This window comes from Pseudophryne corroboree, chromosome 6, assembly GCF_028390025.1.
Source record: "Pseudophryne corroboree isolate aPseCor3 chromosome 6, aPseCor3.hap2, whole genome shotgun sequence".
NCBI lineage: Eukaryota > Metazoa > Chordata > Amphibia > Anura > Myobatrachidae > Pseudophryne > Pseudophryne corroboree.
In genome coordinates, this window is record NC_086449.1 from 150470971 (window position 1) to 150483453 (window position 12483).

General features: G+C 44.7%; 2 protein-coding genes across 5 annotated transcripts in view; both read left to right on the plus strand.

Moving 5' to 3' along the window:
- Positions 1-1947, plus strand: part of ASTL (astacin like metalloendopeptidase) — a 75476-nt gene extending 73529 nt beyond the window's left edge. For all 4 annotated transcript variants that reach the window (XM_063932029.1, XM_063932030.1, XM_063932031.1 and 1 more), the window contains 2 exons: positions 1021-1154; positions 1807-1947. In XM_063932029.1, coding sequence (XP_063788099.1) covers positions 1021-1154; positions 1807-1887 — 215 coding nt within the window. In that variant the 3' untranslated portion in view covers positions 1888-1947. The remainder of the gene's footprint in view (positions 1-1020; positions 1155-1806) is intronic.
- Positions 1948-2665: 718 nt separating this feature from the next.
- Positions 2666-5407, plus strand: ADRA2B (adrenoceptor alpha 2B). The gene has a single exon (XM_063930368.1). It carries the CDS (start codon positions 2951-2953, stop codon positions 4133-4135), a length of 1185 nt encoding a protein of 394 aa, XP_063786438.1. The 5' UTR covers positions 2666-2950; the 3' UTR covers positions 4136-5407.
- Positions 5408-12483: the final 7076 nt, after the last annotated feature.

Genomic DNA, 12483 nt, shown 5'->3' on the forward strand with positions numbered 1-12483 from the left:
TGTTTTAACATTGTGTGTAGATAAAAGCAGGTAAATGTGTGTTCGGAGATCTTTGGCAGATAATTCACAAAACCTTTTTACTAACAACAGTTTTAATTGTATAATTTCATATTTAAAGCAGAGCTTTGAGATGCTGGGTTATTGTCAGGTCACACAACTCTCCTCCCTGGTTCTGATAGGTTATAGGAAACTGTATGGTAAGAGCGCAGACTATAAGCTGGACCAGTGGCGGACTTCCCACTTGGCATGTGAGGCCCATGCCTAGGGGAGGCACTTGCTCTGGGCGGCACAGCAGACTGATATGGGCCAGGTGATTCTTTTTTTTCACATCATTACGACTTATTTTTTTATATTTTATTAGCAAATGACGGGGGTGGGACAATGGGCAGAAAATTGTGGTCCATGAATTGGTAGTAGGGTGAGGCCTGGGGGCTGCTTTCGTGGTCTCAAGGCAACCTGGACTGGCACCCAAAATGAAGAGGATAATGACGTGATTGGGGAAGGGGGGGGGGGCTAATAATGTGCCTAGGGGCAGCCTGACCCCTAAATCCGCCCGAGCTTGACTAAATGTACTAACCAGACAATCTGCCATAGGAGTGGTAAGATTTGATGATACAGGTTACCCTGAATGTGCTCAATGTCATAGTAATCTGCCAAAAATACCAGTAGCAGCTACACAGTGAAGGTCATTTAAGAATGCAGCTTCTGAGCCAACCTGACAATGGGTACGTTGACTTCTCTGCAAAAAATATATACAGGTAGGGACCACAGGAAAGACACAGGGCTCTGTAAAGTAATTCTCTCTTGTTGTAATGCATGACCACTTTTCTGCAAGTGCATTTGTATTTTTGAGAATTCTATAGATCTGTGGGCTAAGATTCCAGTGTGAGGGCAGCAGATTGCACTGGTAAATGTGAATTTCTTGAGTGAATTGAAGTGTTGTAAAAAAACAAAAACCAACAACTCTGCTATCTTTACATGCTACGATAGGCACAAGCTGATGCCATTCCTTCTTTACAGGCACACTGAATGTCTACATCTTATCTTCCACTGGGGAAAAGACTCTTTTGTGGTCAACTGGAGGGCAAGACGATGTTGGGTGGACTAAAGCCCAGCTGAAATTACCACCACATCCTCACCCCCATGACCTGCGGGTAAGTCATGGTGATCTGTTATTTATAAAGAGTGAACATAGAGCCTAATTCAGCATGAGTTGTAGTTTTGCGAAAATTAGCAAAACTACAACCCATTCCACTAGCATGCGAGGGGTCGCCCAGCACAGGGAACGGCCACTCCGCATGCCGGGTCCTCCCCCCCCCCCCCCCCCCCTCTCCTTTCTAAAATCCGAGCACTTCGCTACCTTCACAGCCTAGTTGCGAAGGTGGTCGCCGAGCCCCCATGTTTTGGATCGCAGCAGCTGCCACAGTCCGCCCCGCAAATGGTCCAGACACGCCTCCATTGTCCGCACCACGCCACCCCACCAAATGCCGCAACACCGCCCCCGCCAGCACTTTGACTACGATATAATGCATTTGCAATTTCAGTCCTCACGCATGCGCGCAGCAGTGTGCACGCATGCAAAGTGCGCTCTTCAGCGATTGATGCTGAATTAGGCCCTGCTATCCAATATAGGGAATTGAACTGGAAATAAATCACCAATTTATGTATTTACAATCTAATAGATGCTGGTGCTTCAAGAGTTAATATTATATAACTTTGCATTTATGAGCCTTATCCCAAACTGATATTTGGCAAGTGCAAATATTTCACTTATTTTATTTACTCTTTAATTCTCTATCCATCTAGGTGGTTGTAGAAGGAAAGAGAAGTCCATCAAGTGAAAGTAATACTGTCATTGATAACCTGTTTGTTGGGAAGTGCAAATGACACACAGTAGCTGTGTGTATGTGCTCCCTTCCATTTATCAGTGGAATAAACACTTAACAGGATTTACATGTCATCATGGGTTGTTATTGAGAGTGAGTGTGATTGATTATTTGATTGTGTGTGTGTTTTTGTTGGGTATTTTTTGTTATTTCATGCTTTTTCAGCAGCTAGCCACTAGAGGGAGCTGATGATGTAAACTTACCTGAGCTATCCTTGGTGCTGAATTTCAAACCAGGATCTGAAAGGGGTTAAAACTCAGTCAGTACTTAGCGCTAACATGACTCCCAAGCACACAGGCTTAAACTGTTCTACTTTTTCAACACAGTACTGCAAGTTACTTTTTATGTTTTGCACCAGTATAACACCTTTCTAGACCTATTGTGTTACTGGCTATTACAGTGGTATGTAGAATGTACATCTTCTTCACCCCTTAAGTAAGCAATTCAGATTATTTTTCTCTCAAGTGGAATATATCCTGGAAGCGATTGCATTATTCTCTCTGCGGTCTATCTAGAGCACCATCTTCTATCATCTAAATGCTTGTGGGATTAGTCTGGTAAGTAATATGCAGTCATTGCACTCTTTTCTAACAAATAAACAGCAGGAGGAAAAGCTATGTATTGCCGACTTCAGGGAATCTGTGTAGTGGAGAGGATTCAGTGTGTGTGTGTGTGTGACTCCCTCCCACCTTCCCTGGAAATGGGCTGTGCTGTGGAGTATCTGACATCACTCAATGGGGCTGGGAAAGCAAAAACATTCAGCACTTTAAAAGCACAGAAAATCTGCATTTCTCACCTCAGTGAGAGAAGTGTGATCAAGACCGCTTTTATTTCCTATCAGACAACAAGCGAATATACTTCTACAGCTCTTGGATGCAGTTCTAAACAAATAGGACTGTATGGAATCACAGCCTGGGTGACTAAACTTTTTATGAAGTTCTGAAAAGTTTTATCAAAACTATAAGAAGAAGGAATGATGGAGACTCAACTTGTTGGTGACCTATTATCCTAGCCCAGACATTTACTGTCCTGGAAGTTCTACCTACCTCTGTGATCAGTGAGAAATGGCGTCACCTGTCTCCTACTCCATACAAGCCACTGCGGTTATAGCAGCAATCATCACCTTCCTCATCCTTTTCACAATCTTTGGTAACGTCTTGGTGATAATAGCGGTTCTGACAAGTCGATCACTGAAAGCTCCTCAGAACCTGTTTTTGGTGTCACTGGCTGCAGCAGATATCCTTGTGGCCACACTCATTATTCCCTTCTCCTTGGCTAACGAACTGATGGGATACTGGTACTTTGGGAATACTTGGTGTGAGATGTACTTGGCACTTGATGTTCTTTTTTGCACGTCATCCATAGTGCACCTATGTGCTATCAGCTTGGACAGGTACTGGTCGGTCAGCCAAGCCATTGAGTATAACTCCAAGAGGACTCCTAGGAGGATAAAGTGCATAATCTTAATAGTCTGGACTCTGGCAGCCTTAATTTCCTTGCCTCCACTGATTTACAAAGGCAAGAAGGAGGACCAGAGAAAAGACAAACCCCAGTGTAAGTTGAATGAGGAACCCTGGTACATCCTTTCCTCCAGTATCTGCTCCTTCTTTGCACCCTGCCTGATCATGATTCTAGTATACCTCCGAATTTATCTCATTGCCAAACGCCGGAGCATGAAAAACACTAGAACTTTCGGTAAGACTTGTAAATCAACTGGAAACAGCACTCTGAACAATGTGGAAAAGTCAGCGGGCCATACCTGCATTACTCCACAGGAGAAGCTGGATTCCGATCTCCCACGGGTTGTCAGAGTATCCCTTCCTGCACCCAAGGAGAACAATGACCAGACCTCAATCAACAGCAGCTTAAGAGACCCCAATGGCCTTGGACCTCCTGTTATGGACACAGTTATTACAACTAGAGGTATTATACTGCTGCCTAAGAAGGCTAAAGACCCCAACATGACCAAGAAAAAAAGCCACATCAACCGAGAGAAGAGGTTTACCTTTGTCCTAGCAGTGGTCATTGGGGTATTTGTTTTGTGCTGGTTTCCATTCTTTTTCACCTATAGCCTTGGGGCCATCTGCCCTGAACTCTGCTATATCCCACCAAGTGTCTTTCAGTTCTTTTTCTGGATAGGATATTGTAACAGCTCACTCAATCCAGTTATATACACAATATTCAACCAGGACTTCAGAAAGGCTTTCCGTCGTATTCTGTGCAGTCACTGGACACACTCTGTTTGGTGACCAGTAAAGCATGGAGTCCTGACCTCCTCCTGTATTTATTAGACAGATGAGACAAGGAACTAGATGTATAGAGAGCTAGATGTTAAATATTCTAACAAACCAAACCCATCACTGCTGACTTTTACTCATGTTTGCCCATGATGGGAAATGTCTCCTGCTCCACACAATATTTCCATCCCAAGCTGAGCTTGGTCAAATAAAGCTGTTTGTGTGAGATTCATCTGGTGTTGCAAATGCTTATCAAAGTATTGTGCTCTCACTTTCTGTGACTTACAGTACTCTTGTAGAATCCTGGCTGGTAGCCTAGTATAGGGGCTTTCTGTTCCTTCTGTATACAGTTTTGTTTAATATCTGGCAAGCAAAGAGTTGGCTTAAAACTATGTAACGACGGATGCACAATGTGACCTTATGTATGCTCTACTAAAACAGACATTTATGTTTTTCATCTTGGAGATGATTGTAAAGCTAACAAAATATGGTATTTTAAAATAAATGCATTCGATACACAAATATCGTGCAAATGGCTCTGTATATACAGGCAGATTAACTAGTGGCAATAAAGGGTAATTGGTTACTCTTGTTTGGGTATAATGTAATTTGGATTTATTGAGCTTTAGTTCACTCTGGATTGGGGTGGTCATTCCGAGTTGTTCGCTCGCTAGCAGTTTTTAGCAGCCATGCAAACGCTATGCCGCCTCCCACTGGGAGTGTATTTAGCTAGCAGAAGTGTGAACGTAAGGATCGCAGAGCGTCGGCAAAGTTTTTTTTGTGCAGTTTCTGAGTAGCTCAATACCTACTCAGCGCTTGCGATGACTTCAGACTGTTCAGTTCCTGTTTTGACGTCACAAACACGCCCTGCGTTCGCCCAACCACGTCTGCGTTTTTCCTGGCACGCCTGCTGCGTCTTTTCGAACACTCCCTGAAAACGGTCAGTTGACACCCAGAAACGCCCACTTCGTGTCAATCACTCTGTGGCCAGCAGTGCGACCAAAAAGCTTCTCTAGACCATGTGTGAAATGACATCGTTCGTTGTAATAGTACGTTGCGTGTGCGCATTGCGCCGCGTGCGCAGAAGTGCCGTTTTTTTTTGCCTCATCGCTGCACAGCGAACGAATGCAGCTAGAGATCAACTCTGAATGACCACCAGGGATATTATCTTTAAAAACCTATTCTGCTCTGTGATTGTACTTTCATAGCATCCTCCCCCCACACCACCTTGACCCACCACCAACTCCTCTCCTTAGTTTGTACCGTACATATGACAATAAAAAAAGCCAGATGTACAGTACTTTGTCCTTTCTCAGACGTTTCTGTGACCTTCCTGCTCTGAGACCTATAAAACAGATGAGTAGTGAGAACACTTTACAATGTTTGCAGCAATCATTGTGACAGAGCAAAACAGACTTTGATTGTATAATGAAGCCATTATCTGCCTAAGTGTATCAAGTGTCTCTTCTTTTCTAACCATTAAGTGTCCTAGTATTTTTTTGTCTTGCCTTGTATTCCCACCCCTTGCCTTTTCTTGTATCACTGAATGGGGGTTACTTAATTTCTGCTCTAGTCCATAATAGGTCATAGGGAAACGCTCTCAGGCAGAGATTGTGAGACCTCTGTTCTATCTGGCACAGACATTTTACAAACAGATGTGGATCATAGGGTCGACCACTATTGGTTGACAGCTGATATAGGTCGACATGAGCTTTTTAAATTTATTTTTGTGTCATTTTCTTCGTAAAAGTGACCAGGAACCCCAATTACTGCACCGTGTCCCCTCGCATGGATCGCTTTGCTCACCATGCTTCAGGCAAGGTGTCTCGCTGTGCCTGGTACAGCTTACTATTCCCAATCATAGTCTGCGTGGATCATAAAGTATGAAAAAGTTCAAAAAATGAAAATAAAAAGTGAAAAACTCATGTTGACCTTTTTCTATGGCGACCTAGTGACTAAGTCGACCTAATGCATGTCAACCAATAGTGGTCGACCTAATGTCTGTCGACCTAAGAGTGGTCGACCTAGAGACCGGATACCTTACAAGCAGGTATTGGGGGTGATAATGAGCATCAGTCACATTTTGGATATTGGGCACAATGTATACAGCAAAGCAGACTTTGGCTATAGTATGTGTCATGTGACCAGAAACTACTCTTATACTGTACATTACAGCCAAGTCAGCCTAGTATTTTTGTAGTCACATAGGTAACCGATTAGAGATGTTTCCCTTTAGTAATGTCAGAGATGTATTGTTTACCATGCTAAATTAACGCCTCTCTTTGGACTATGGCTGATATGTAATTCACCTCTGAGGATGACTGAATATAGCAGTTCCCATTGTTAGCTGACCAATTCCCACTACAGATAGGAAAAAAAAATGCAGTTGCACACCCTAGGCACCAAGCACTGCTAATAACAATAATAGTAAACTCTGCAATTTAACATAAAGCAAAAATGAGGCGCTTGACATATTTTTGGCAAAAATATATGGGCCTACCTCTTACCCACATAACACTCTTAACACACAGCTTATGCTTTTTATTTATACTAACACTTTAACCTCTCACTAGTGTGATGCCTTTGGGCGTTTGGCCCATGCTGACTTGGGGGGGGGGGGTTCCATGTTCTGGGCTTGTATCTTAGTGTTAGGGACCCACCTGATGTAACCTGGACGCGGTGGGTGGGCCCATACATTTTGGGCAAAAAAGTTAGATTGTCGAGTTGATGATTTATTATTATTATTATTATTATTATTATTATTATTATGAGCAGTGCTTGCAGCCCCTAGGGTGTGCACCTGCAATTTTTCTTCTGTCTGTGTGGTACTACAAGTCTCCACATAGTAGCACCTCCCATTATATTTGGAATTAGGAGTTGCAGTCAACAGATTCCCCACCCCCATTCCCACTACAGAAAAGCAAAGTTTTCAACATATGTAGGACCCCCTTTTTCCCCCTTTAAATAGCTCTTACTGAAGGAGTGTACCCTGCTGAACATTGCATAGCTGTCACATTTCACAAGCTGTCATATCACAGGTGCCAGTCATTGCTCTTCAATGGAAGTGTACTACGGATCTAGCTATGAGCACTGGTGGAGCACATTCTGTAGCATAGATGAACAACTATGTACTGTAGACAATGATCTGTTTCAGCAGCCCTCTTTGTGGTACAACACTATAGCAAAGCATCAGCACATGACCTGCTGGGGGAAATGAAGACCAGTGTTCAGAAAACCTGTGCATGAAGATTGGAGCCATTACTGTTAGCTTTATTTGTGGCTACTATCCGATATGATGTGGGAGGAGATGTATCAGTCTTTTAAAGAGTGGAGAAGTTGCCCATTGCGACACTAGAACTATAGGTAAGACTTTGATGTAGCATTTATCAAATCCATTCTATACAATGAAAGCGGAAGCTGGTTGGCTGCTGTAGGCAACTTCTTCACTTGTCCACTCTTTAGAAGGCTTGATAAACCCATCAATCATAACATTTAAACCACCTGTCAAATATTGCGTATGCTCCCCTTGTGCCGCCATAACAGCTGTGACCAGTGGCGACTTGAATTCATGTGTGGTAGAGGGGCTGCCGCTACCCCTGTGCCAGAGAGGAGAGGTGACATTCAGCCTGCGTCCCAGCACATGCACAATGATTCAAGTAGTTGCTGGGACCGTCACATGCTCAGATGTTGCAGTGCTTATGTGCAATACCACAGCTTCTATGGACTGCATCGGCTGCAGACCATAGAAGCTGGATTGGGCTGCACGAAATACAGAGTGGCTTCCTACAGTCTGACAGGGTGCGGGAAAGTTAAGCTTAAGTTGGGGGGTGGGGGTGGCTTAGGTTAGGCTGCGGGAGGGGGAGGTTAGGGTTAAAATAATGGGATCTGTCAGGATTTCAATACTAACCGATTACCATGAATCCTAGGGCCCAAGGTTTCCCAGCAGAACATTACCCAGAGCATCACACTGCCATTGCTGCTTTGCCTTCCTCTAATATTGCCCTGGTGCCATCTCTTCCTCATGTATACAATGCACATGTACCCTTATTCTTGCCCAGTAGTCCTGCTTTCAACACTTTAAGTACAAGAACTGACTGTACAATTGCTGTCTATTATATCCTACCCCTTGAATGGTGCCATTGTAACAAGACAATCAATGTTGTTCAGTTCGGGATGGCATTGGGATCCCGACGCTTTGGTTGCTGGAGGTCAGAGTACCGACGGTGGCATCCCGACACCTGTAAGGTAAGAAGGCTAACCCTACACTACCTGGTGGTGCCTATACCTAACCCCCCCTCCCCGCAGCCAAAACCTAATCTTCCCTCCCCGCAGCCAAAACCTAACCTCCCCTGCTGCAGCCTAACCCTAACTATTCCCCCTGCGCAGCCTATACCTGACAGCGTCTTCCCCAATGGCTTGAGTCTAAGGAGCCCCGGCATACTAACATCTGGGATGCCAGCAGTCTGTATTCTGGTGCTGGCATGTTGATTCATGTCGGGATCCTGGCGTCTGCATTCTGACCAGTGTCTGGATTCCAGCATCTGTATTCTGACTGTCTGCATTCCGAACGCCATCATCCTGGGATACCATTCACTTCACCGATCAGCGGTTTTAATGTTATGGCTGATGGGTCTGCAGTTCTCCTTTAAACCTCTACAAGGAAGGGTTAACAGTTGTTTTAAGTGTTGCCACATTCCTGTGTTACATGTATCTCATTACATTATAATCAGAAATAACTGCATAATTCATTGTTTACAGGCAAGGCTATAATTTAGATGTTCAGTACATACTGTAGTTTATATGCACAAAAACAAGTCTCTGTTGGCTTACCTTGTCACAATCTCTCCTCTAATACTGTGGAAATCAGGGACTCTCCCAATCCTAATACATCCCCCATTCACGTGATCCTCGTCTTGATTTGTTTTTCCAGCAAAGTCCAATGTGTTATAAGGATCCTGGCCATATTCCAACTATAATTGTTTTCCTTGTTTCATTGTGTGTGTGAGACCAAAAAAATAAATGAACACTAAAATATGAAAAGTAATATAAAACATGTAATTGGCTCTCCAGGCTAATACAGCACATTAAAATGAAGACTTAATGATGTTATACACTCTTGTAATGGTGGTAAATAATTCCATTGCTGATGATGATAACTGGTAACTATGTCAGCGGCTCCGAGACTTTTCATATTTGTCTCTGGTGCTTTCTTTAAAACTAACAAACAAACATACCCAAAAAAATCTCATAGGGGTGTACGAAGATTGTTGTTGGTCCCCCCCCCCCCTCCCCCCCTCATCCCGTTCAAGCCTGCTATTGCTATTCTGAATGTTTTAGATACAAACTGGGCGGCAACAGTTACACCTTCAGGCAGGGCAGTAGAGCGCCTGGCTGGGTCCAGGTACTTTTCAGGGTGTGTGGCCTAATAACAGGAGGTGTGGCCGTGCACCCTTAGAAAAAAAAGTACATAAGATTCATGGATCGGGCCCATGACGGACATATACATTCTTTCTTAAGTTATAGTGCTTCTGATTTTTCAATGTTTACTTCAAATCCTGAAACTTGGCCAAATTGTTTGATTTTATGCATAAGGGGGCCTAGTGATTCTTTTGGGTTGGAGAGATATAACGAGATGTCATCGGCAAAAGCTGATATTTTAATAACCTGGTCCCTCTATTCTTATCCGCTCAATTTCTGATCATGAATTAATAACCCGTAATATGGGGTCCAATATTAAATTGAATAACCGTGGAGACAGGGGGCATCTCTGCCTTGTACCTCTGGACATTTCGACCTTTTCCCCACATAGCCCATTGATCAATAAGGAGGTAGCTGGTCCTGTATAACATTTTTTTTACTAAATACCTAAAGTCTATCCCGAACCCTCAATGTAGGGGGACTTCGTACAGATATTGCCATGCCACTGTATCAAATGCTTTTTGTGCATCTAAGCTTACAAGCATATTGGAATGGTTCACGGGAGCTTGTACAGAGGACGCTGTCACCGCTGTGCCAATACCTTTGTACAGAGTATTGACTGTGTACCAATCCAGCATTCAATATCATATTTAGGGCTCAAACTACCTAAGGACATCTCACAGCTTTATACCATAAACATTTCAACAGCTATTGGAACTCTCAATACGGAGTTGCAGGGACGGAAACATCTTGGTTTGTCATTTATGGGTGGAGCAGACTTGGTGAGAATGGTTTCCTTTCCCAGGTTACTTTACCCGGTTCAGAATCTCTCTCTTTCGTTAACCAATGGGGATATAAAGGAAATTCATAGACTTTTCTGCACATTTATATGGCAAAGTAAAAAAATCTAGGATTAGCTTAAGCAAATTACAACAGCGAAAAACCTATGGCGGGATTCATTTCCCTAACGTGGTATGGTATAATCAGGCGGCTCTCCTAAGACATCTTAAAGACTGAGGGGTTAATTCAGATCTGATTGCTGGGCTGCATTTTTTGCAGCCCTGTGATCAGATAGTCGCCGCTTACAGTGGCAGTGTATTTTCGCTGTGCAAGTGTGCGATCAGTGGCGGTTCTTGCCACGGGCAAGCGGTACTTTTGCCCGGGGCGCCGCCTTCCGGAGGGCGCCGGCGCCATCCGGAGGGCGCAGCACCAGGGCAAGAACCGCCACTGTGCCCCCCGCAGTGCCGTGCTGTGCCCCCCGCTTTGAAGGGAACCAGACGCGTAGTGTCTAGTTTCCCTTCATTGAGAGGACCTTAGTTGTGCGGTGCGCGATGACGTCATCGCGCACCGCACAGCAAAGGTCCTCTCCATGAAGGGAAAATAGACGCTACGGTCTAGTTTCCCTTCGTCTAGAGGACCTTTGCTGTGCGATGCGCGATGATGTCATCGTGCACCGCACAGCATAGTGGCACAGACACTAGGGGGTCATAATTGACCTCTAGTGTCTATGCTGTTCTATGGAAGAGACGTAATAACGTCTCTCCCATAGATCGAAGAGAGGAGAGCAGAAGATCGGCGCCGCCGGCGGAGGGGGTCTGGATCAGGAACGGGGATGGTAAGTATTCTTTTTATTTATTTTTATTTTTTCTTTCAGCGCATTGACCACGCCCCCAATTGAAGCCACGCCCCCCATATTTTGCCCGGGGCGCCACAAACCTTAGAACCGGCCCTGTGTGCGATCGCATGTGTAACAGAGCTGCACAAACTGATTTTGTGCAGTCGCTGCATAGCCCAGGACTTACTCTTTCAGTACGATGAGAACAGGCTGATCGGGGGCGGAGCTGATGTCAGACACCCCCCCCTGAAAACGCTTGAACACGCCTGCATTTTTCCGGACACTCCTTGAAAACGGTTGCCACCCACAAACAGCCACTTCCTGTCAATCTTCTTGTGAACGCCTGTGCGAATGGATCCTTCGCACCATCCCGTTGCAGAACGCCAATGCTCGTTACAGCCGTGCAACCTGTTGTCGCAGTGCGGTCCATGCGCAGTTCGGATCTGCAAAAACGCACAGCAGCGATCAGATCAGAATGACCCCCTGGGTTCAGAATACCCAGATAGATACGGACTCATGAAGGAGACCCATTTAGTAGCTTTCTTGCATATGCAGGATGGTGAAGTTGGCCCAGAAACCCGTAACGATCCAATATTAATGTCAAATAGGAAATTGTGGTTCATATTGCAGAAAAGATTTAAGGTACATCCATATGTATCACAGTTTTGACCTCTATTACGTAACCCAGAGTTCCAAAATGGAGAGGCAGGGTACCTCTTCAACATATGGTACCTTACAAAAGGGGTCAGCCCACTTTTGCATGCTGCCAGTGCTTTATGCTACCGCCCTGTGCAGAAGCTCCAGCTCTGAGCTCTCTCAGGAAATTCCCTGCAGTTTCCCCGTGCTCCAAGGATCTCTATCTCCGCTTTAAAAGCATTGTCGCCACTGCCCGCCACCCCTTGCCGGAGGCTCCTCGGTTCCACGACTATAGCTGTTTGCCCTCCGGGTGCCCCGCCCTGGGTGCACTGTGACCGTTGAGGTGCCTATCGGTCAACCGCAGTGCCCTTCAGGCATGACTATCTGGCATTAATTTGTCATTCCTCAAAGCAGTATTCTTCGGTGTTCTTCAACCTCCTCTACCAAGTATACATTCTTCAGTCCACAACTCTATATTTTTCAGTGCTTTTCAGCCACATCTACCAAGTATACATCTTCAGTCCGCAAGTCTTTATTCTTCAGTGACCCACAGCCACGCTTGCCAAGCATTCATTCTTCAGCCATGTTTACCAAGCACTTATTCTTCAGTCTTCATTTTCCAGTGTTCGTCAGCCACGTTTTCTAAACAAGCACTCTTTAACCCTCAAGTCTTCAATCGTCTGGGATCTGC

What these genes read in the sequence shown, in the direction of transcription:
- ADRA2B (XM_063930368.1), top strand. Translation starts at nt 2,951, where the DNA reads ATGGCGTCACCTGTCTCCTACTCCATACAAGCCACTGCGGTTATAGCA.